The following is a 19,800-nucleotide window of genomic DNA, read 5'->3' on the forward strand; positions in this document are numbered from 1 at the left end:
GTACTTACCTATACAGGAGCGAGGTTTGGAGAGTAAACAAGTAGGCAGGGCTTTGAGCATTCCAGCAGTTTCAAACATGAATATTTCTCCTCTGGACAGGGAAGGCAGAGAAGCGTGCTTGGACAGCAGACAGAGGGATGCTTTGTCCACGTCTTCCCACCTTAAACCTTGCGCACCACTCTACTTTATAGCGTCCCTCAATTGCTTAGACCTTCTTCAGTCCTCGCCTGACACAAATTTGAACCTAGCTTACTTAAGAAATGCTATCTCTTCACTGCCGTTTGCTCCTGCTCATCCTGACTCAACAGGTAAGAAATGCATCATCTTTTATTGAAAGCATTGCTGTTTGAAATCACTTAGCAGCCAGGTTTTGGGTAATCCTTAATTTGTTTGCGTTTACTCATGATAAAGTTTGCAGTTTTTCAAGGAAAGCCTTTCGTATTTGTTTACGTTTTCTTAATGATACCTCTATTCTTTAATGAGTAAAACCTAATGAGTAAAAAAACGATATTAGGCTTATGATATCTCTTCACCTTTCCAAAAGATTCAAATCCTTGTATTTACAACTTCAGTTGACCTTTTTTCACACAATCAATTTTGGAGACAGGCCTCACATGTTTTACAAATAGCCTTTGTGTGCGTGTGTCTGTATTTTTTGTACGGGGTAGTGATGTGAATTGCTGGTTCCCAAGTGGCTCCTCGTAAGTTTTTTTTCGGTTGCTTACATTATTTATTACAAGGGGTGTCCAAAGTGCGGTGCGGGGGCCATTTTAAGCACCCTGCTGTTTTTATTGGCCCTTGGCATTTTCTAAAAAGAAAATAAGTTAATTGTAATTGGGATATATTATTAGGTATTACACTAATTTGCTTTATCACCGATAACACAAAGCTGAGATGTGGATGTTTTGTTTAGATAGGCTAGCATTTCTTGAGCTATACTGGTTTTAGCATCTGTGATGCACAAAATGTGTCAAAATGGTCCCCACCATCCTTCAGTTTTTCTGTATGCAGCCCTAGTTGGAAAAAAGTTTGGACTCCTCTGTTGTAGACTTTTTTTCCCTTGTTTTAAAATTTGAGAATTGTATTTATTAGAGAACTACCAGCCAACATTTGTATTTTAAGAATCATAAAATATAAAAAAGGTAAGCAGTTTTATGTTTTGAATTCTATTGCCTTACAAAATCAACCAAACCGTGACCTTAAAACCCAGATGTATTTATTTCAAATATATCTTTTCATTCATTCACTTTTACAATAAAGAACTTTTTTTTTACAATATGAGAGCTATTTCTGGAGAAGCATAGGGTGCATGCACTTCATATACAGATAAAATGTAAGAACACAAATGTTTTTCATTTCATCAAGAAAATAGAACATGTGAAAACATTTTTTGAAGCCAATGTGGGGAACTCTTGTGGGTGGTCTAGAGTTTTCCGCTTGGTCCTAGTGCTTGGCCAGACTCTGTTTAATATAGCGTAACATTGCTTTTGGACAGTAAAAAGTGCAGGGGACATGTCATGGCGGGCAAATGAAATGACATGTCTTGATTTGGACTTTTTGGATTATTTTGTCTTTGTATTGCTTTCTATTATGAAAGTTGGTGAAATGTAACTGTGAAATGTAACTGTGGAGGAGCGATTGCAATTAAGTTAGCTATACTAAGCAAATGTGCCACTCTGCTATTATTTTGTGTCCTCATTTAGTGTCTTACTAGGTTTCTGATCAATGGCCAGCATCTGGCTCGTCGAGGTGAGAAACCAACAGCTGAGAGGCTTCAATTCTGTCACTGGCCCTGCAAATGTGGGGAAATACCTCAGTGTACGCCAGGGGTGAGCTCTGTGCTGGATGGGTGTGGCTGCTGCAAGAGCTGTGCCAAGCAAATTGGAGATGTATGCAACGAGAGGGACATCTGTGATCCGCACAAGGGCATGTACTGTGACTTTTCAGCTGACCGACCAAGATTCCAAATTGGAGTATGTGCCTGTGAGTGTCCTTTTCTATAATATACAGTTTTGAAGGAAGTGGGAGGGACGACACTGCCAAAGACATTAGTTAGGTCAAGGCAGTACACTGCGTGAAAGGGTCGCAGCGAGCTGCAATAGTGCTAGCCACAGGTGATCAGCTTTTGTAATTGGCCTTGTCGGCGTTTTATCAACATATGCTGATCATGTGATATTTTACGGAAATCGTCCGATACTGATCGGTGGCCGATCGATTGGAGCAACAATGTCGCTGTAGCTCGGTTAATATGCACGTCACGTTTTATGTCAATGGAGCGTTGTTGCCGCTTTTTGGAGTCTTTTTCAGAAGTCTTTATAGGTGGAATAAGTGTTTCCCGTTAGGTGCATTCTTAGCATCTTTTTTTTAGCAGCTCTTATATCTTTAGAACGCACAGGAAAAGAGAAAGACATGCGTGTTCATGTCTCACATTCACATTGTGTATTGCAACATGAAACATTCAGTGTAAACTGTATGCATGTTTGAAATAAATTAAACCATAACCATAAGAATAACCACATAAGGATTGTGGATGATGGGCAAAATTCCTCCCAAAAGTGCAGTTTTCCTTTAAGTAGAATGGTTCCATGATTGAAGAGCGTCAACTGGGCCACTGAAAGCATAGCAGAGAGTTAAAAAAAAACAAAAACTGCGGCCGGTCTTTTATTCAACAAAGCTCTTTTGGAGACGGATAACATGAACTTTTAAAAATGTGCGTCAATGACGACGTTTTTAAAAATTTGGTGGAACCCAGCATGCACATGGGCTTGATAACATTTTTCAGGAGGAGTAGAAGTTGGTGCTTGCATGCGCGTAGTACTTGTATGTTAGACAAACTGACAGTGTCTTACGCATTTATGAAGTACCATGTGAATGAGGACCGTTTCAAATACATCATCCAATTTAATCAATTCCGTCGGGCGGTAATAGCATGTAGAAAACAGAAGCTGCTGTGGATAGGGAGTCTGTGATCCCATTGCTGTCCATTTGTTGTGCATTGATCATTTTAAACGTATGATCGTATGCATCAAGAAATTAATAAATACCTTGATAGGTGCTTCATATTCTGCAGTCATTCCGTGCAAGAGCCTTAAGATGTTTCTTTCATTTGTTGTAGACTTCATGGCAATTGGATGTGACCTTAATGGAGCCAACTATGAGAACGGGGAAGCTTTCCAGCCTAGTCCACTTTACAAGTGCACATGTATCGCAGGCGTCATTGGCTGTACTCCGGCATTCTTGCAGAAGCCTGCAGGTCTTTTGGGACCCGCCCCACTCATGGGAAACCCGCCAGCAAGCAAGAGTTCCAAAAAACATGCACAGGATACAATCTACATGTCAGGTGTGTATTGAGAGAGTAACCCAAGTACTCGTCTTTACCCCTTCCGAGTAACTCCCCCAAAAGGTTTTGATAGACATTGCACATTATTTAGGCCAAAACATTGCTGGGGTTTTTACACGGGAAGAACCAGAGGGATGGCATTCACTATGAAGGCAGCAACCACTGGCCTTTTGAAGGGGTAATCATTTAAAATGAGCCCATCGAGTATAATGATGTCATGATTTCATTTTCATCAAATAACCTTAGGGCAAAAACAGAAATAGCCAATTGACTGATATTTTTTCTCCATATCAGTCTTAAACCCTCTCACTTAACCCAGGGCAGGGGTCGGCAGCCTTTACTATCAAAACAGCCATTTTGCCTCCTCTTCCAGTAAAAAAAACAAAAATAGCTAGGAGCTGCAAAACATTTCACTGCTTGTAAACTTGTAAAAATGTTAATCTTTTTAAAATGTCACCTGCTACAATCCCAAAATTCAAGTGTGCCTACATGTGTAGATGTACTCTGAAATAATATAAACACTTAACTCTGTAAGTCTTACTGAGTGGGTCCCATATTTGTGTAAAATTTAAACAAAATGTAGCAAACTTTAAGATAAAAAAGTCCATCAGAGTTCACATATCTGCACATCAGTGTTGTTTGCTCAATACCATTTATGCCTGCGCTGAATTGTCATCAATTCTATTGGTCGTGTCTTGATTGTCTTTGCAAGGAGAGGCATTCTTTCATTTTCTGAATAATTTCCTGTTTATTTTTTAAGAATAGAGAATAGATGCTTGGATATTTTTATGAACGATTCTTTCATGTATTCTCCATTCTCCCATCTCATGTGTAGCCCTGTGTTCCCAACTTTCTCGCGAAATCTGGTGACTTTCCAAACCCTCTTGGTGACTTATTTCCGCAAAAGCTACTAACGACAAATGTAAACACTTTTCCTTACATCGTTGGGAGATTTTTCTGGTATTTGGAGACGTGAAAGTGAAAGCACATATTGTTCTGAGCGATGAGTGTATAGCCAGCTGCAGCGGCACACTATCTGCCTCTGCTGGAGTCACGACCCCTGCGATTAGCGTATCGGGCTCTGAACACACAGCGCTTCTTGTCCTAAAACATATTGCTATGCTACACGTAATTACACGGTTTTATTTTACTGCGCAGTAACAACTTCTGCTTCAGACTCAACTCAAAACTCCCTCAACTTTTTTTCTCTCTTCCGCGCAATGAGACTCACTACCACTGTTGCGAACTTTTCAGTAAGAGAAGTAGCTATTGGCTGTCCGAGAAGTCGCTAGCTGACGCCATCGTCTAATTTACATATGATTTGCATATGATGAAAAAGGCGTAACCTCGTAGAAGAGACAAAAAAAGTGATTAAAAACACCTTAATTATGTTCAGAACTACCAATAAACTTGATTCTTGGTTTGTTAATTTAAAATTGTCCATCGCTTCATCAAAATAAAATAACTTTAATATTTTATCTCGGCCAGCGCTTCTCAAAGTTCTCCCATCACACGTTGGTTAGTGAGAACTAAAATTAGCACAACTGAACAGCGGAAAACAGATTATTGTGCGTTTATTCTATGGCTCACACTAAATGGTTCGTGAGTAGCACACTCTTCTGGTCAGTATATGTAATAGCAATTCATTTACACTTTGGATGGTAGACCTCCCATCATGATTGTGACTGCCTTTGGGCGGGGCGGACCTGTCAACAGCAACCGCTGCTGCTCAGTGAGAACACAAAAATGCAGAACAATACGTGCTTTCACCATACTAGAAAAGTTCCCAACGACGCCAGAAAAAGTCGCTAGATTTGTCGCTAGTAGGTTTTGAGAAAATATGTCGCCAAGGGGGGTTGGAATGTCACTAGATCTAACAACAAACTCGTCAAGTTGGCAACACCGCTCAATGCATACACTAGCCTACCTCCCCCTCCCTTGCTCATCCAATCAGCAGTCATAACGCAGTGTAGAAGCATTCATGGACTTGCAGTGAGTCGGATATTCTATATTCATTTTGAAAATGCACATTTCATCTACTTCGGTGTTTAAAAAATAAATCCACCGCGCTCTGCGGTGGAAGCCGCAACAAGGAGGCTGAAGAGCCGCATGTGCCTCCGGAGCCGAGGGTTGCGACCACTGGCCTAGCCCGTGGGCAGTGCCCCGCCATGGCTTGGTGGTTGGGGACCCCTGCTAACCAATCTTCTCAGCCTTTTCAGGCAGGCCAAATTTCCAAAGTACTTGATGGTAACCCGGTTTGCAAATGAACTGAAATTGTCTAAAATTGAACAATTTTGTGTTAAATTCTAGGGTGCAATCAACATTGGAAGTTGCGCTGCACATCAACACCACTGAAATGAAGTGAATGTCCACATGCTCTGACACTACATGAACTGTATAAACATCCAATAAAGACATACCATAACAAGAAAGGCTACTAAGTGTGTCATTGTTCTACAACACTGACATACAATAGACTGATCAGATTTTTACATTGAGTTAATTTTGAGTAGTATCTGGCATTTATAAGGCCAGACTATCTACAGGATGCTGTTGATACTAACCCATGTCATTATTACTGAAGCTTACAGGGATCCTCACTTTGCCTGGAAAAAGAACTGCCTGATCCAGACCACCACCTGGAGCCCCTGTTCCAAGTCCTGTGGCCTGGGAATTTCTGTGCGCGTCAGCAATGATAACCACAAATGTGAGATGACGAAAGATATGCGCCTGTGTCTGCTCCGCCCATGTAAGAAGAATGTGATCAACAGCATTAAGGTGGTTGCAAAAATAATCCAAAGAATCGACATCCTTTCATATAAGAATTCAGTTGTTACAAATAAAATGACTGTGAATTGTCACACACAGGTGCCGAAAGGAAAAACATGCCAACGTCAATTCCAGGCAAAAAAAGGGGAAACGTTCATACTTTCAGGATGTACAAGTACCAAGAAGTACAAGCCCACATACTGTGGCACCTGTATGGACAAGCGCTGCTGTTCCCCCAACAAGTCACGGATGATCAAGGTCAACTTCAGATGCCCAGGAGGAGCTACGATAGAGTGGAAGATGCAGTGGATAACATCTTGTGTTTGTCAGAAGAAATGCAGTTACTCAGGTGACATGTTTTCAGACTTGCGCTTAATCTAATTCATCCAACCTTCAAGACAGACCCACAGTATAGGCCGAGCTGTGGTAAAGCATGCACCGTTGCATATTCATATTCATAATTGCATTTTGGTTTGTTTGTTTTTACGAATGAACCTTGTCTTCGGGTTTTGCGGTTTTGGTCAGAATGTTAATAATAATTTTGGCCTTTTAAAGGATTTATTTTAAACATTCTTTTTCCACAGTGGAATTATTACTATATTATAATTACTGTAAATTCCGGTGCATAAGCGGCTACTTTCCTCTCAAACTTTGACCCCTGCGGCTTATACAGTGGTGCGGCTAATTTATGGCTAAATTCTAATCGCGTGACATATCCTTTACTTCAGAACTACTACTAGTTGTTAAAATACTGTGCCGCTCGCGAGTCAGTGAGGAAACAGTAGCTCTTTCTTTGGCAGGAGCCAGCCAGAAGCTATCAGTGCACTCATAGCAAGCTTGTAAAGCCATTGGAAAGCCCAGGTCATTACATATAACAGTGTGACTCATGGTGTCATCTTTCAAGGAACACTAAACTTATCACACAGCAACATAACACTGAAAAGGTATACCTGAAAATATAAAAACATGTACCAATACGAGTTTAAAATGGGGGAAAAACCCCAACTCTTTTCAAATTTTCCCATAATGCAGGGGTCTCAAACTCGTGGGCCATTTGCGGCCTGCCGAGTCACATTTTGCGGCCCGCCGACTTGTCTTCAAAGATTACTGTAATAGGGCATGCGACAAGCCAATGTTACTCGTAGGACGCACACATAAGCCTACACCGAACTAAGAGTGAGTGAGTCACTTAAAAAATGTGGTAAAAAAATTCCACCCATTTTCTATACCACTTGTCTTCATTAGTGTCACAGGTAAGCTGGAGCCTATCCCAGCTGAATGCAGCATAATATAAACTGTGAAATTATTTATTTGATTCACCCTATTGTTGTATCAAGATATTATTGTTATTGTGAGCCATGTATTGTGTGTCGTATCGTGAGGTACCCCGAGATTCCCAGCCCTACTCCCAATACTTGATGCTGCCCAGCCTCACTCAGGCTCTACCTCCAGCAACCCCCAGGTAAATTGTGTTTGAGACCCCTGCCATAATGCATTACGTCTGAGCAAAGCATTCATTGGGGCACTGCAATGACGTCAGCGTCCCTCTGGGCTCGTCTGATGGACAGAGGCAGCATTGCAGCACTAACCATCCATTTTCTATGCTGCTTGTCCTCCAATGAAATGCTGTGCTCAAACAAAATGCATTATGGGAAAGCTTTAAAATGTTTTTTTTTTTCACATTTTAAACTGTTATTGGTACATGTTTGTATATTTATCAGGTATACCTTTTGAGTGTCGAGTGCTGTGCGATGAGTTTAGTGTTGCGTCAGATGACACAGTGAGTCAGCCTGTTATATTAAGTAATGACCTCCTGCAAGTTCCAATGGGTTGACAAGCTCGTTGTGAGTTTTTACGGAGCTCATGATTGGCTCCTGTCAAATAAACAACTACTTGGTCCTTATGGACTCGTGCACGCCACAATATGCCATTTTATGACATGGACACGTGTGGCTTATACACTGGTGCAGCTTATATAGTTACAAATCTGTTTTTTTTCCTCTAAATATAGTGGGTGCTACTTATACGCCGGAATTTGCGGGATTAACATACTCATCTTAAATTATTTTTAAAAACAAGAACTGGGTTCACACATTTGAATATTTGGGATTTTATTCACACAGGGTCAAAATGATACACAGACTTTTTTTAAATTAGTGCTTCGCATTGGACTTGGTGACGCATGGCTTGTATGCAGCTGCTGGGCCAATAATAGTATAATTCCACTCTGTATAAAAAATGGTTCAAATAAATCATGAAAAGACCAGCATTCATATGACATCCATGCCCATGGCAAATTAACTCCTGACCACAACTTTCAAAACATCAAATATAATTATGACAAGTGGTAGATTTTAAGAGGTGTGTCCACATTTTCAATTGTTTACAATTCATAATGTCTACAGTGTCAATTCATGTGTTATGGTTGCTTCACAAAGAAACAAGCACAGAACAATGCTAATGATCAGCAGTATTTATTTTATTTAGCCATGTTGAATCTTGGTAAATCAGATATCAATTTCCCCGTCTCCACATTATGATACTCATCAATCAGAGAGTCGAGGGAGGTGACAGCCTCTGAGAATAAGCTCAGCTCCATCCCATCTACTTGCAGGTAATGATGTAAGTGTGCCTAGAAAAGAAATAAATGCATTTGTGAGTCAAAGCTTGCATTAAAAACGCTTGCAAACTCCGTTTAGTCACATTTCACCTGTCCACCAGCTTGCAAACAAGGGATGGAGTCTGTTTCAAGCAGTAGTGCCAGCAGTGTGGATCTATCTATCTATCAGTCGCATGATCTGTTAAGTCCACGACCCTGTTCAATCGTGATGGGTGCGTAAGGTTATGAACATATGATCAGGGTATGGACATCGTCAGGGCTCGGTCAGCTGTCATACACACATACTGGAAGCAATGAGAACCGGAGACTCATATGGGACGGGATGACATGAAATGAGATGACTCACACGTACTGGTTTGCCGTCAGGACCATCAAGGCCTCCTATGCTGGTCTAAACTATCAGAAGCGCTGACCTTCATTTACAACTTAAATTGTAGTATTTGTTGCATGAAATTGTATCAATTTATTACCAACAGCCTATTATCTTCATTTCGTAGTGTGTTTGGGGGCTGCACTGCTTCTGGTATGTATAAATGTATGGTATATTTGTTTGTCCAATCAGATTTCAGCTTCTACGTGCTTCCATATCTAATCTGCTCAGGGTGTTTAGAGTCGCTTGAACTATACAGTATTAGCAATGGGGTTGGTTCTTCAATCAGACTTCAGAGTCGCCTCAAACAAACATCCGCATTTTCCCCATCCATTAACATCAACGTGAGTCAGCCAGTCCGAGGGGCCTCGACATGAACGGGTTGCATTGTCTGAATATGTTTGTTCACACGCCATTTTCGGCTTTTGTCTGTACACGCACTTTTCATGTCAAGATGGCAATACCAGGAGTCGTCATCATCACAAATGGACTGGTCCAGATGTCAGGCGTGTTGGGAATCTTTTACATGTGCTAAGCAATGCTATACAAAGTGGCTCCACGCACCAACAAAACAGCTTTTATGTGAGAAAAATGGTAGTCTGGGCAGAAATAAATGTGGTGAGATTGCTTGTGCTTATCTAAACGAATATCTAATGGACCAGAGACATGTTTTTACAAAATGTAAGAAATGCATTCAGAAATTATGAACAAGGAATGAACCTTCTTCTTGTAAAGCTTGGTGAAGCGCTCTCTCAGCTCCACAAATGTGGACTTTATACCAGTGGTGTTGGCCAAGGCTAACAGGGATTGAGTGTGACCAACAGGGGGCACAGAACAGAGACTTGTCTTCCACCCTTCTTGGTTCCATGACACAAATGGGAACAAAGGCTTATACCTAAAAGGAAAAACAAAAAGATGCACTGTGATCTTGCTAAGATGTCCACTGGTGTTCAACAAAGGAAAACCAGAGAGAGAACCCAAACGCACACAAGGAGAACATGCAAACTCCACACAGAAATATTTAATAACTAAAATAAATATTTGTCCATTGAACTGTATGTATTTTCTGTACGATTCCAATGGTTTCTAACATTTTCTGAAGTAAAAATTGCTGAATCTGCACATTCCCTGATCAAACACAGGGCAGAAATCTCCACCTGGCTTACTGCGCAAGCCCTGCCTGCCGTCTGAGTGCACCGAGTAGAATCATGGCGCCTGCCAGTTTGTGTTTGTCAGCATGTTGCCAATACTATAATGTTGCAGAAACATTTATTATACACCATGACTTTGTACAGCTTGCGTAATGTCTTTATTGTAAGTGTGACATTATTGTTGCTAATCGGACAACAAAATACGGAGAAATGTTATATCGGGAGGTGCACAGTACTTGCAGTACAAAAAACACACACAAATACAGTTCCACTGGAAATGATTCAACCCCCATTTCAATAAAGTTGTGATACTGTATATTTACGGTAGATGTGTCGAGCTATTTAAGTAGTTTTTGTTGGTTTACTCATACATTAACTACTGCAAATTTATAAACTTGCCAAATAAATAAAATTTCCTGTAGAATGAGAGTTGAATAACTGAGTGCAACTGGTGCATTCATTAGTACAAAAGTGTGTGTGTGTGTGTGTGTGATGACTTGTCAGATGCATTGGTGCAGAGGGAAACAGTAAGTAAGGAAGACCTCAGACCTCTCAATATTCCTGCGCAGGTCAGACACTTGAACATTACCCCTGACCATGAGGGCACAGGCAAGGTAGAGACCTTGCTTTGGGTTGGCTTTGATTAACTGGTGGCCTTTACTGAATGCATCGGCAAACATTTGATCCAGGCTGTAGAAAAATGACACACAGAAAAAATGTCACGTAGAAGTTAAATGGGCCTGAAATGGGCGGTTTTTGTTAGCATGTTCTATGAGCTCTCATAAGTTGTGCTGATATCAGTCACTGCCATTAAGTGGTGTGTTTTTGTCCGTGTTTAGCTGCAGTTAATAAATTGCATAGAAGTTGCTGTCCGTATCCTGCGTCTACCCACTGAAGACGCCTGCAATAGATGCATAGCTGTGAGACAGTACTTCAGTGCCATTCGATTCCCAATGAGCTTATTTCCCACTGCTGAAGTGGATACCGTACATATGTAGTTTACAAAACTATGGTAAGGGCAAAATACAGACCTTCTGGTTGGTGCACTAACATCTGCCAAAGAGTAGAGAGGACTGAGGCTTGGCACCAGGTAGTGTAATTGAGGGAAAGGAACCATGTTCATGGTAATTTCATTCAGATCCATGTTTAGAGTGCCCTCAAAACGCGCTGAACTGAAACAAAATGAAGAATTGGGATATTAATGGAACGAAAAGTGACGGCAAAGACGGCATCAGTTGAGCAACAACACATAACAGCAACCTTGGAATTTATAGCATGAACAGACACAGTATTGAATGGATAAACATGTTGGTGGGTTGGACATGCATACACTCCTGATCAAAATTTTAAGACCAATTGAAAAATTGCAAGAATTCACATTTTGCACTGTTGGATCTTAAGGAAGTTTTAAGTAGAACTTTCAAAATGCAAAGAGAAAAACAGAAATAATACAGTATTTGGTCTGGGCATGCTTGATGCCAGTGTTGGCTTCACGGAGGGCATCCACTGTCTGAAACTGATGTCTATATTTGTAAACTTCCGTTGCCATCCATCCCCAAATGTTCTCAATTGAATTTAGATCAGGCGAACACGCAGGATGGTCCACAAGAATGACGTTATTCCTTTGGAAAAAGTCCTTCCTATCATGCAAGTCTTGTGAACTGCAGCGTTGTCCTGTTGAAAACCCAGTCATTACCACACAGACGAGGGCCTTCAGTCATGAGGGATGCCCCCTGCAACATCTCCACAGAGCCAGAGCCCAGAGCCTTTTTGAAGCTCTACTTAGAACCTCCTTGAAATTAAAATTCTTGCAATTTTTCAAATTGTGTTAAAATTTGGATCAGGAATGTATATGGTGTTGGAATTACACTGCTGTTGATGTGTTCAGGTCAGAATCAAGTTATAAAAGAGTGTCAGACTCTGTGTGACTCTGAGGGGGGGACTCTACACTGTGGCTCCATCTGCAGTCATAACAGAGAGGTGTGGATTGCCATAATGCCATGCTTTAATTCCGCTAAACATTTTGTCGCAATTAATGAAATAATTTAGTTACCACCGTTAACGCATTCTTTTTTGACACACAACTGCCATATCAGTCTACTTTGACTTCCTACTGTTTTTCATTGCCGTTTGCTCCCTCCATTACTGTTCATTAAATTCCAGCAGAAAGCAGCAGTCAGAAGCATTGTTGGCCTTTGGGCTGTGTAGTTCTCTTGAATTCCATTACAGTGTGGGCTTATTGACAGAAAACTACAAAATGGCTGCACCTGTCCTATCTTTTTTTGTTTTTGTTTGTTTAGTTTTCCTATTGGTTGGTTCCCGCTCCTGTCTGTTCCTGGTAAGTTTTTATCCTGTACTCCCCCAATCACGTGGTTAATAGTAAAGTTCGGTGACTTGCGGGACTCCCGAAAAAATGTCAGGCCCTAGTCCACGGTGTCCAGGACAGTGGATGTTCCATTTCAGTTGGAAATCAGTGTTGAACTCACAGTGACAACATGAGCACATGCAGCTCATTTAGATTGCGTGTCAGCCTGTTAACTGAGGGTAGGTTAACTAAACTAATTGTAAACAAATAGTGCTATATTTTGTGGTTGAAAAAAAAGTGCAGTCTGGAGATAAAGAGCGACAGCACCTTTTAACACTGAACACAGGTACGTTCAGTTCGTGGACATCCTGTGATCTCTTGGGAAAATCATTTGCCCACCCCCGCTCTGTATTAAGACCAAATGGTGTATGTCACAAGTGCATAATTTAGTTGATAAGACTGGATGATGAATGAGGCCCGTTGTTAGCATATCAGACAGCATTTTAGACACAGTTCTTCAGCACAGTTTATGGGGAAAACTGTACCTGGTCATGTTGAGCAACATTTTAGCCACAATGTTATTCATGGCATCAAAAGGCCTCTCTGACCCAATCAGCCCATCCTTTCTTGAGACTATGCCGCCACTCATGATCGCACCGGACTGTCTACCATGGGATGTCTGTTTGATCTTGTTCAAAATCTCAACCAATGCCTAGGGATGAAAGGAGAGAAGGCAATGTCTTTAACCAAAATGTGTTTGGTGTATATTTTTCACCAAGAATAAGTGATGTTGGTTGGTGAACAAACCTGATTTTCAACAGGCAGGACGCAGTCAGCATTCTCTGTGAGCTCTCTCATGGCCAGGATACTGTTGTAGGGGGATATGATGACATCGTCCTCCAAGGATGGATAGACAGGGGTGACAATTCTACACACCTCAGGAAACTCATCCTTGAGAAGGCTGAGCACTTTGGTCCCTAGCCCAGAACCTGTACCTGAAGTTACAAGAATATTAATACTTCAATTAAATTTGTATACAGTTCAGTGGCCACCATTAGATACACTACTCACAAAAAAATGTACAATGCTCCATGAATTGACTGATAAATGGCAATTACAACTTGTATTTAAATAGTCCCCTTCATCATGCTATTCACATTTTGACATCATGTTACCAAAAGCACCTAATAATTGCTTAACAGTACAGCTTTAAACAGGATGTTGTCAGAGGAAAGTGGCCACTGAACTTCGTGTGCAAGAGAGTCATCAGCAGGTTGTAACAGAGACTGAATGAGTCACAGAAAGGCATACTGTAAAATTATTTTTAATAATTATTAATAAAAAAAAGGTCACCTGTTGTGAATTTTGCTGTTCAGCTCCTTGTTAGATCACAATAAGTTATAGAAAAAAGCACTGACACTTTGAACAGTTGGACATGTATGTTGAGAACAGCACTTCGTAGAGTGCAGACCTCCACCAAGGCTGAAACTAAACTGAAAAAGATAATGCGTGTGTGTTTATTTGTCCATCTGTTTAGTTATCAGGCCATGTTGTGGTTCATGAAGGATGACATTATTGTGGGGGTGAACCGTTCCTTTGACACCATGACACAAACTTTCATAATACATACCCATATGAGCCATCATTCGCTGGTCCATCTACCACACCTCTACAACATTTGGTTGGAATACTTATTTTTATTTTAAGTGTAATCCTGCTGACTGATCTTTGTATTTTGTTACTTTGTCAAAATGATTGCAATGAAGAAGCTAATACAGTTTAAAAACAATATAATTACAGGTGGCGTAAGACTCTTTCGACAGCACAGTTGTCCCTCGCCACTTCACTGTTCTAACATCGTACCCTCACTCTATCGCATTTAAAAATAAATAAATAAATAAATGATCGCTGTTTCATGGTTGACTATGGCCTATTTTTAGTAAAAAAAAAATATTAAAAGACAAGTCATATGTAGTATCCTGGTCCCTAGGCATCAGTAATGTTGCGTTGATGAGACCTCACCTTATATTACATTAGCTTAACACTGCATGGAATCAGCCATAGCATGTCTGACATAACATAGTGAAAAGAGTTTGAAACCTTTCTTAAGTTTGGAATAAATAAATTGGAGGCTAACTATTTAGCTCGGTTCCATGCTATGCTTAAAGCAGCGGCTGTGTCTTGTGTCCCTGCAGTGATCCCGTAACCTTAATAGTAACATAATAGCATAATAGTTGCACAATGTGGTGTAAACAAAGAATAATAGGAGTGCAAAGGTGACTATAGGGGTGTTATTTCATGACTACAGTGCTCTAATAAATGGTAAAAAAAAACATATTTAGAAAGTCATAAACAGGTTTTCTATGCTCTAACTATAAAAACATTCAATTTATCAACATAACAAAGGTACGTACCAAATTGTGATTACGGCATACAGTTTCAGCAGTGCTTCCAGTTCCCCCAGTCCAAACTACCGTATGCAGGCAATGCTAAAGGACATTGCTGTTGGGAAGAGGCGGGTTTGTGGTGTCTTACCTCCTCCCATAGAATGGAGAAGAAAAAAGGCCTGCAGACAGTCACATTGTTCTGCTGCCTTTCTCAGCTTGTCTAGTATTTTCTCCCTGTAGGTTGACCCATATGTCATATATCCAACTGCCCTGATAGGAAAATGAATGTTAGGTAAGTTGTAGTGTTTGTGATACATACATTTTCTCTTCATTTTTCAAAACATACACGAAATGCTGATTATCCGTCGACATAACCGAAAATAGCCTTTGCTTGCACATATACTTGTGAGTTTCGCCAGAGACATGAGAATGGGCAACAAAGGATTTTTTAATCTAGGGCAGATTGTTGTCTGTTTTCCTCCATTTGAGCAAATGGATGCATTCATCAGTCGAAAGAATGGCTAAGAAGCCTACCGCAAAAGAAGAAACAACCTTTGGTCCTATGCCGAAGCTTTGATAGCAAGCTGCGGCAAAAGCATGCAAGCTACTAATGGGGTTAATAATATTACATCACATCGACATAATTGACAAACTAATAGATTACTCATTTACTAAAACTATCAATAGCTGCAGCCCTACATGACATCACTGAACAGATCAGTAAACTGGATATCCATCCACCCATTTTCTATACCATCTTTCCTCATTAAGGTCTTGGGTGAGCTGCAGCCAATCCCAGCTGACAAAAGGACAAAAGGCAGGGTACACCCTGGACTTGTCGCCAATCAATCACAGAACACATACAAACATACAGTAGACAAATGAACATTCACACTCACACTCACGCCTGTAGTCCCCAATTAGCCTAACATGCATGTTTTGGGATGTGGGAGTAAGCTAGAGTAGTACAGTAGTAGACACTTGTGTGTCTCACCAGTTGTTGCCTGCACCTGACACGTCTGTGAGGAGCTGAGTGCTGTCGAACACGTCTCTCAAAGGGCCTTGCAGAATCTCACTGACCACACCCTCCTCCATGTCCACCAGCACTGCCTATAGACACAATGAAAGACATATTGCGTACAGGTCTTTCATTGTATTGTATATCATGTATATGTGGCACTTTTACATGAGATAACAGTTGAACTGTGCACTGGCTAAATAATGGCTTATATAAATACTATAAACCCCCCCCAGCTCTCTCTTCACCACGACGGTCTGGTACAATGACCGCATTACTGCAGATTCTGCGTTCATCCCCCTTATTATTATTATTACTACATGTCAATGACCTTTGCTGACGCTGAAAAAGATGAAAGGATGTCTACTGAATAATTTTAATTTAGTTTAATTGTGAGAACATACTCTTGCTTTCAGCATTTGGATTCTTTCACCACCAGCCAGATGTACTCCATTCCTGTTCATTGGGGGAAACAAGTAAATTATTTAATGCACAAAATAGTGTATATGGTAGCAATAGAAGATTTAAAGCAGATAAGACTACCTTGAGTCCACATTATGGAAAAAAGTGCCAATGGTGTCGTCATACAAGCCACTCTAAATAAGACAGTAAATATATATTAGAGGTAAATTATTTTTCATACAGTTGGGTCCAGTTTGTGTAGTTTTTGACTTATTCCACAACCTAATTTTCCGAAAATTACAACTTTATTTTGGTTTCTTATAATGTTACGACTTTTAAAACATATTTTTCTTTAATATTTCAACTTTATGCTACTAAAATGAGATTATTTTTCCTCATAATATTACAAATTTATTCTTGTAAAATTGTGACTTTTTCTTGTTAGAATACACGTTTTTTTTAATTTTTATATTTTGACTTTATTCTCATAAAACTGCAGTTGTATTTTACATTTCTGCTGTTGTTTTTAAAACAAGAAAATTCCAACTATTTAGTATGTTTCTCATAATTATGACTTTATTATAGGGATGTCCGATATTGGCTTTTTTTGCCGATAACAGATATGCCGATATTGTCCAACTCTCAATTTCCTATTACGATATCAACTGATACCGATATGTGTAACATCACATATCTCCTGTCGTGGAAGCATTGGACTGGAGAGGACTGGACATTTGAACTTATTATGTATTATTATTATTTATTATGTATTATTGCACTACAAATTGGAGGTAGTCTGTTCTGTATTTACTTAATTTATTCTATTTTCTTATTTTTCTTCTCTCTCGTGTCTTGCTGTGGTTGTTTTATTTCGTGATTAAGCTCATTATGACATTTTTGCAGAGCTCGCATCTTCTTCCGCTGTGTAACATATATATAAACAAGAGAGCCGTGGCCCTCTGTCGCGGAAGAACAGTGGCATTACCACGAGCGTCTTCATCACATACACATGAATTCACAGGCGAAAGTGCGCAAGGATACGGCGGGAGACAAATGTAACGCCGAGCGTTTTGTAATGTAAATGTCTTACTCTTTTGAACGCATATTGTTTTGGGAAGCCAAACTCTTTACTTAAATGGCCCCAGCAACTGCGGAACTACATTCCTCGTCACGGATCTCCGACCAGAACCGGACCCACAGGACCAATTGGGGGAGTAAGTCACAGTGCTGTAGTACACTGCTGATGGGGATGTCATAAAACTTCATGTCAAAAAAATCTTAAATATCCCTTTAATGCTAACTGGTCAAAAGTGCTGAGTTTTAGTTGTCGTATTTTCTTTTTTTTTTTAAATCTCAGGGCACTTTGTTGTTTAAGCACATGTCTATTTATTGATTCACTAATCGACCACAATATATCTGAAGTGAAAAATTGCAAGTTGTGTCATTAATTAATTAATTAATTCCATTGATCATTTTATTCAAGTCCCACCACAAATTATTTAATCACAAAACAGCAAATCTCAGTCAGTCTGCCTAGAATATCAACTTCAAAATGAATTCCTAATAAATGCATGGGTAATGTGTACAAAGGTAAAGTATAAACACTTACTTTGTTGAAGTGGGCATGCTCTCTCAAAGCAAGATCCCAAAACCGACAACCAATCTGGTTTCCACATTGTCCAACTGAACAAGAGAGTAAAACGTTTATCAAATAACCGATTATAAAACCTTCCCATACACAGAAGATTTTAAACATTTTTTATCAGTCACTTTACAACTTGATAACTTTCCCATGTTCAATTGGCTTTCATGTTATTTTGGCCATATGTAGCAGCTGTATAGCGCCCTTTCCCCGACTAGGTCAACTCTCATCTTCTTGTTGATGTTTGCATATTTGTTATTTCCACATACACCTTAATCTAAATGCTCCAAATGCATAAGTGGCCAAAAAAAACACCGCCATGATTACAAATCCTGATCTGTTGCAAGAAAGTAAGATGGAAAAGTAACAGTAGGATAAAAAAGAGGGGAACAGCTATGTGATATAGGTGAGTTTATTTCAGATGTTGCCCCCGGGCCACACTTTGGACACACTGACAGCAGTACGAGGAAATGACAAATCAATCTGCGGGCATGAACAAGATGACGAGTGGCCTAGCGGGGTAAACATGGCCTACTGACACTGTAACACTCTCACTAGACGCAACACAATTACTAATTGCATGACAATTAAGGATACCCGTATTTTAGTGTTACAAACAGGTACGTAGATTACTTCCTCTTCAATTTTGTATCGGATTTTATTGAGTGTTGGACCACATCAAGTCAAAAGAGTGTTTGGAAAGTTAAGTACAACTCTAACCCTTTCAAACTCACGGATCTGAGCTTCAGGACAAGATAATAGGTATATAGGACATTATACACTTTAATATCTATCTACAGACTAAATTTCATTAAAGTCTAATTGTGCAGAATGTTTTTTTTGCCCCGGGATAACTACATGTGGCATTTGCATTGTTGTCCTATTTTCAATATGGATGCCTCGAATTGTAAATATAAAAGCAAATTAAATAAGGGTAATTTAGATATCCATCCATCCATTTTCTATGCCGATTCATTATAACAAAATCATGCTCAATCAATGCATTGATTTTCTCAAATATGGAGTGGATGTTAGTGGATTTTATACATTCCTGTCATCGATGATAGCTAGGTATGTCTTGTGGTTAGTGTGGAGTGAAAAGGAACACACAGCGTGCTGCTGCTGCACTGCAGCGTGAGGCATATACAGTACATGAAAAATATGACACTTAATTTTCTTTTTGACGAACAAAAAATGTAAATGGCTACTCTGTTGACTTTTAAAACAGACTTTCACAGCCTAAGTGATTATATGTTTTGTAGGACTGTTGCACTTGCCAAGGTCTGCGGGTCGATCACAGCTTTTGTCTTGACTCATGTTAGAGCAATAGGGACCAAAGGCACTATTTTCCGGTATAAAATCTGCTCTAACTTGTTTAATTTTTGGGGTAGAGAAGTGAATGAGGTATCAAATTACAGTTCAAGTCAAGCTTTATCAGACAGAATTAATCACAGGCGTAATTTTACAAATTCTTAAATGTTGTAACATTGCTAGTAAAGGGGTGGAATTGGGTTCAGCCTTAATCGGAATTTGTTACAAACGCAAAGTTGTTCAATCATTACAGAGGATATGAATAACTCACCCTGGACAACAACCGATTGCGTCATTGCTATTCACGTTGTTACATGGGTGTTAAATTGGCTCATCTCGGCAGTTGTCAAAGCCATAGAAGTTCGGCATTAGTAGTCTTTCTTCCTCTTCTATGACTGTTGTTGGCTTTGTCGGATGTGACGTCACGTTCACGAGCGATTGTCCCAGCAGATTTGCCGTAGCATTTCCTCTCGCGTCTAGTAAAG

General features: G+C 39.9%; 2 protein-coding genes across 6 annotated transcripts; one reads left to right on the top strand and one right to left on the bottom strand.

Moving 5' to 3' along the window:
- Positions 1-56: 56 nt before the first annotated feature.
- On the top strand, positions 57-9,355 carry ccn6 (cellular communication network factor 6). The gene is made up of 5 exons (XM_054796283.1): positions 57-308; positions 1,704-1,983; positions 3,116-3,340; positions 5,925-6,118; positions 6,209-9,355. Exons 1-5 carry the CDS (start codon positions 261-263, stop codon positions 6,488-6,490), a joined length of 1,029 nt encoding a protein of 342 aa, XP_054652258.1. The 5' UTR covers positions 57-260; the 3' UTR covers positions 6,491-9,355.
- Positions 8,203-19,753, bottom strand: tube1 (tubulin, epsilon 1). 5 transcript variants are annotated; one of them, XM_054796276.1, is made up of 12 exons: positions 19,587-19,753; positions 17,972-18,045; positions 16,504-16,556; positions 16,365-16,416; positions 15,937-16,052; positions 15,091-15,212; positions 13,363-13,550; positions 13,101-13,267; positions 11,282-11,422; positions 10,800-10,940; positions 9,820-9,994; positions 8,205-8,741 (listed from the first exon to the last, which is right to left on the bottom strand). In XM_054796276.1, exons 1-12 carry the CDS (start codon positions 19,609-19,611, stop codon positions 8,589-8,591), a joined length of 1,407 nt encoding a protein of 468 aa, XP_054652251.1. In that variant the 5' UTR covers positions 19,612-19,753; the 3' UTR covers positions 8,205-8,588. The 5 variants fall into 5 exon arrangements, 4 of the variants coding, with proteins under 4 accessions (XP_054652253.1, XP_054652254.1, XP_054652251.1 ...); XR_008573407.1 differs by having other exon boundaries at positions 8,601-8,741; positions 8,820-9,994; XM_054796278.1 differs by lacking the exon at positions 16,504-16,556 and having other exon boundaries at positions 8,203-8,741.
- Positions 19,754-19,800: the final 47 nt, after the last annotated feature.

The sequence above is a fragment of the Dunckerocampus dactyliophorus genome, chromosome 13 (assembly GCF_027744805.1).
Source record: "Dunckerocampus dactyliophorus isolate RoL2022-P2 chromosome 13, RoL_Ddac_1.1, whole genome shotgun sequence".
NCBI lineage: Eukaryota > Metazoa > Chordata > Actinopteri > Syngnathiformes > Syngnathidae > Dunckerocampus > Dunckerocampus dactyliophorus.

What these genes read in the sequence shown, in the direction of transcription:
- ccn6 (XM_054796283.1), top strand. Translation starts at nt 261, where the DNA reads ATGCTATCTCTTCACTGCCGTTTGCTCCTGCTCATCCTGACTCAACAG. An exon ending in TGCTCATCCTGACTCAACAG is followed by an intron (nt 309 to 1,703) that starts GTAAGAAATGCA and finishes GTCCTCATTTAG; the next exon opens with TGTCTTACTAGGTTTCTGAT. An exon ending in GGATACAATCTACATGTCAG is followed by an intron (nt 3,341 to 5,924) that starts GTGTGTATTGAG and finishes TTATTACTGAAG; the next exon opens with CTTACAGGGATCCTCACTTT.
- tube1 (XM_054796276.1), bottom strand. Translation starts at nt 19,611, where the DNA reads ATGACGCAATCGGTTGTTGTCCAGG. An exon ending in AGCATGCCCACTTCAACAAA is followed by an intron (nt 16,557 to 17,971) that starts GTAAGTGTTTAT and finishes TGTCTTATTTAG; the next exon opens with AGTGGCTTGTATGACGACAC. An exon ending in ATGTTGCTCAACATGACCAG is followed by an intron (nt 11,423 to 13,100) that starts GTACAGTTTTCC and finishes ATTTTGTTTCAG; the next exon opens with TTCAGCGCGTTTTGAGGGCA.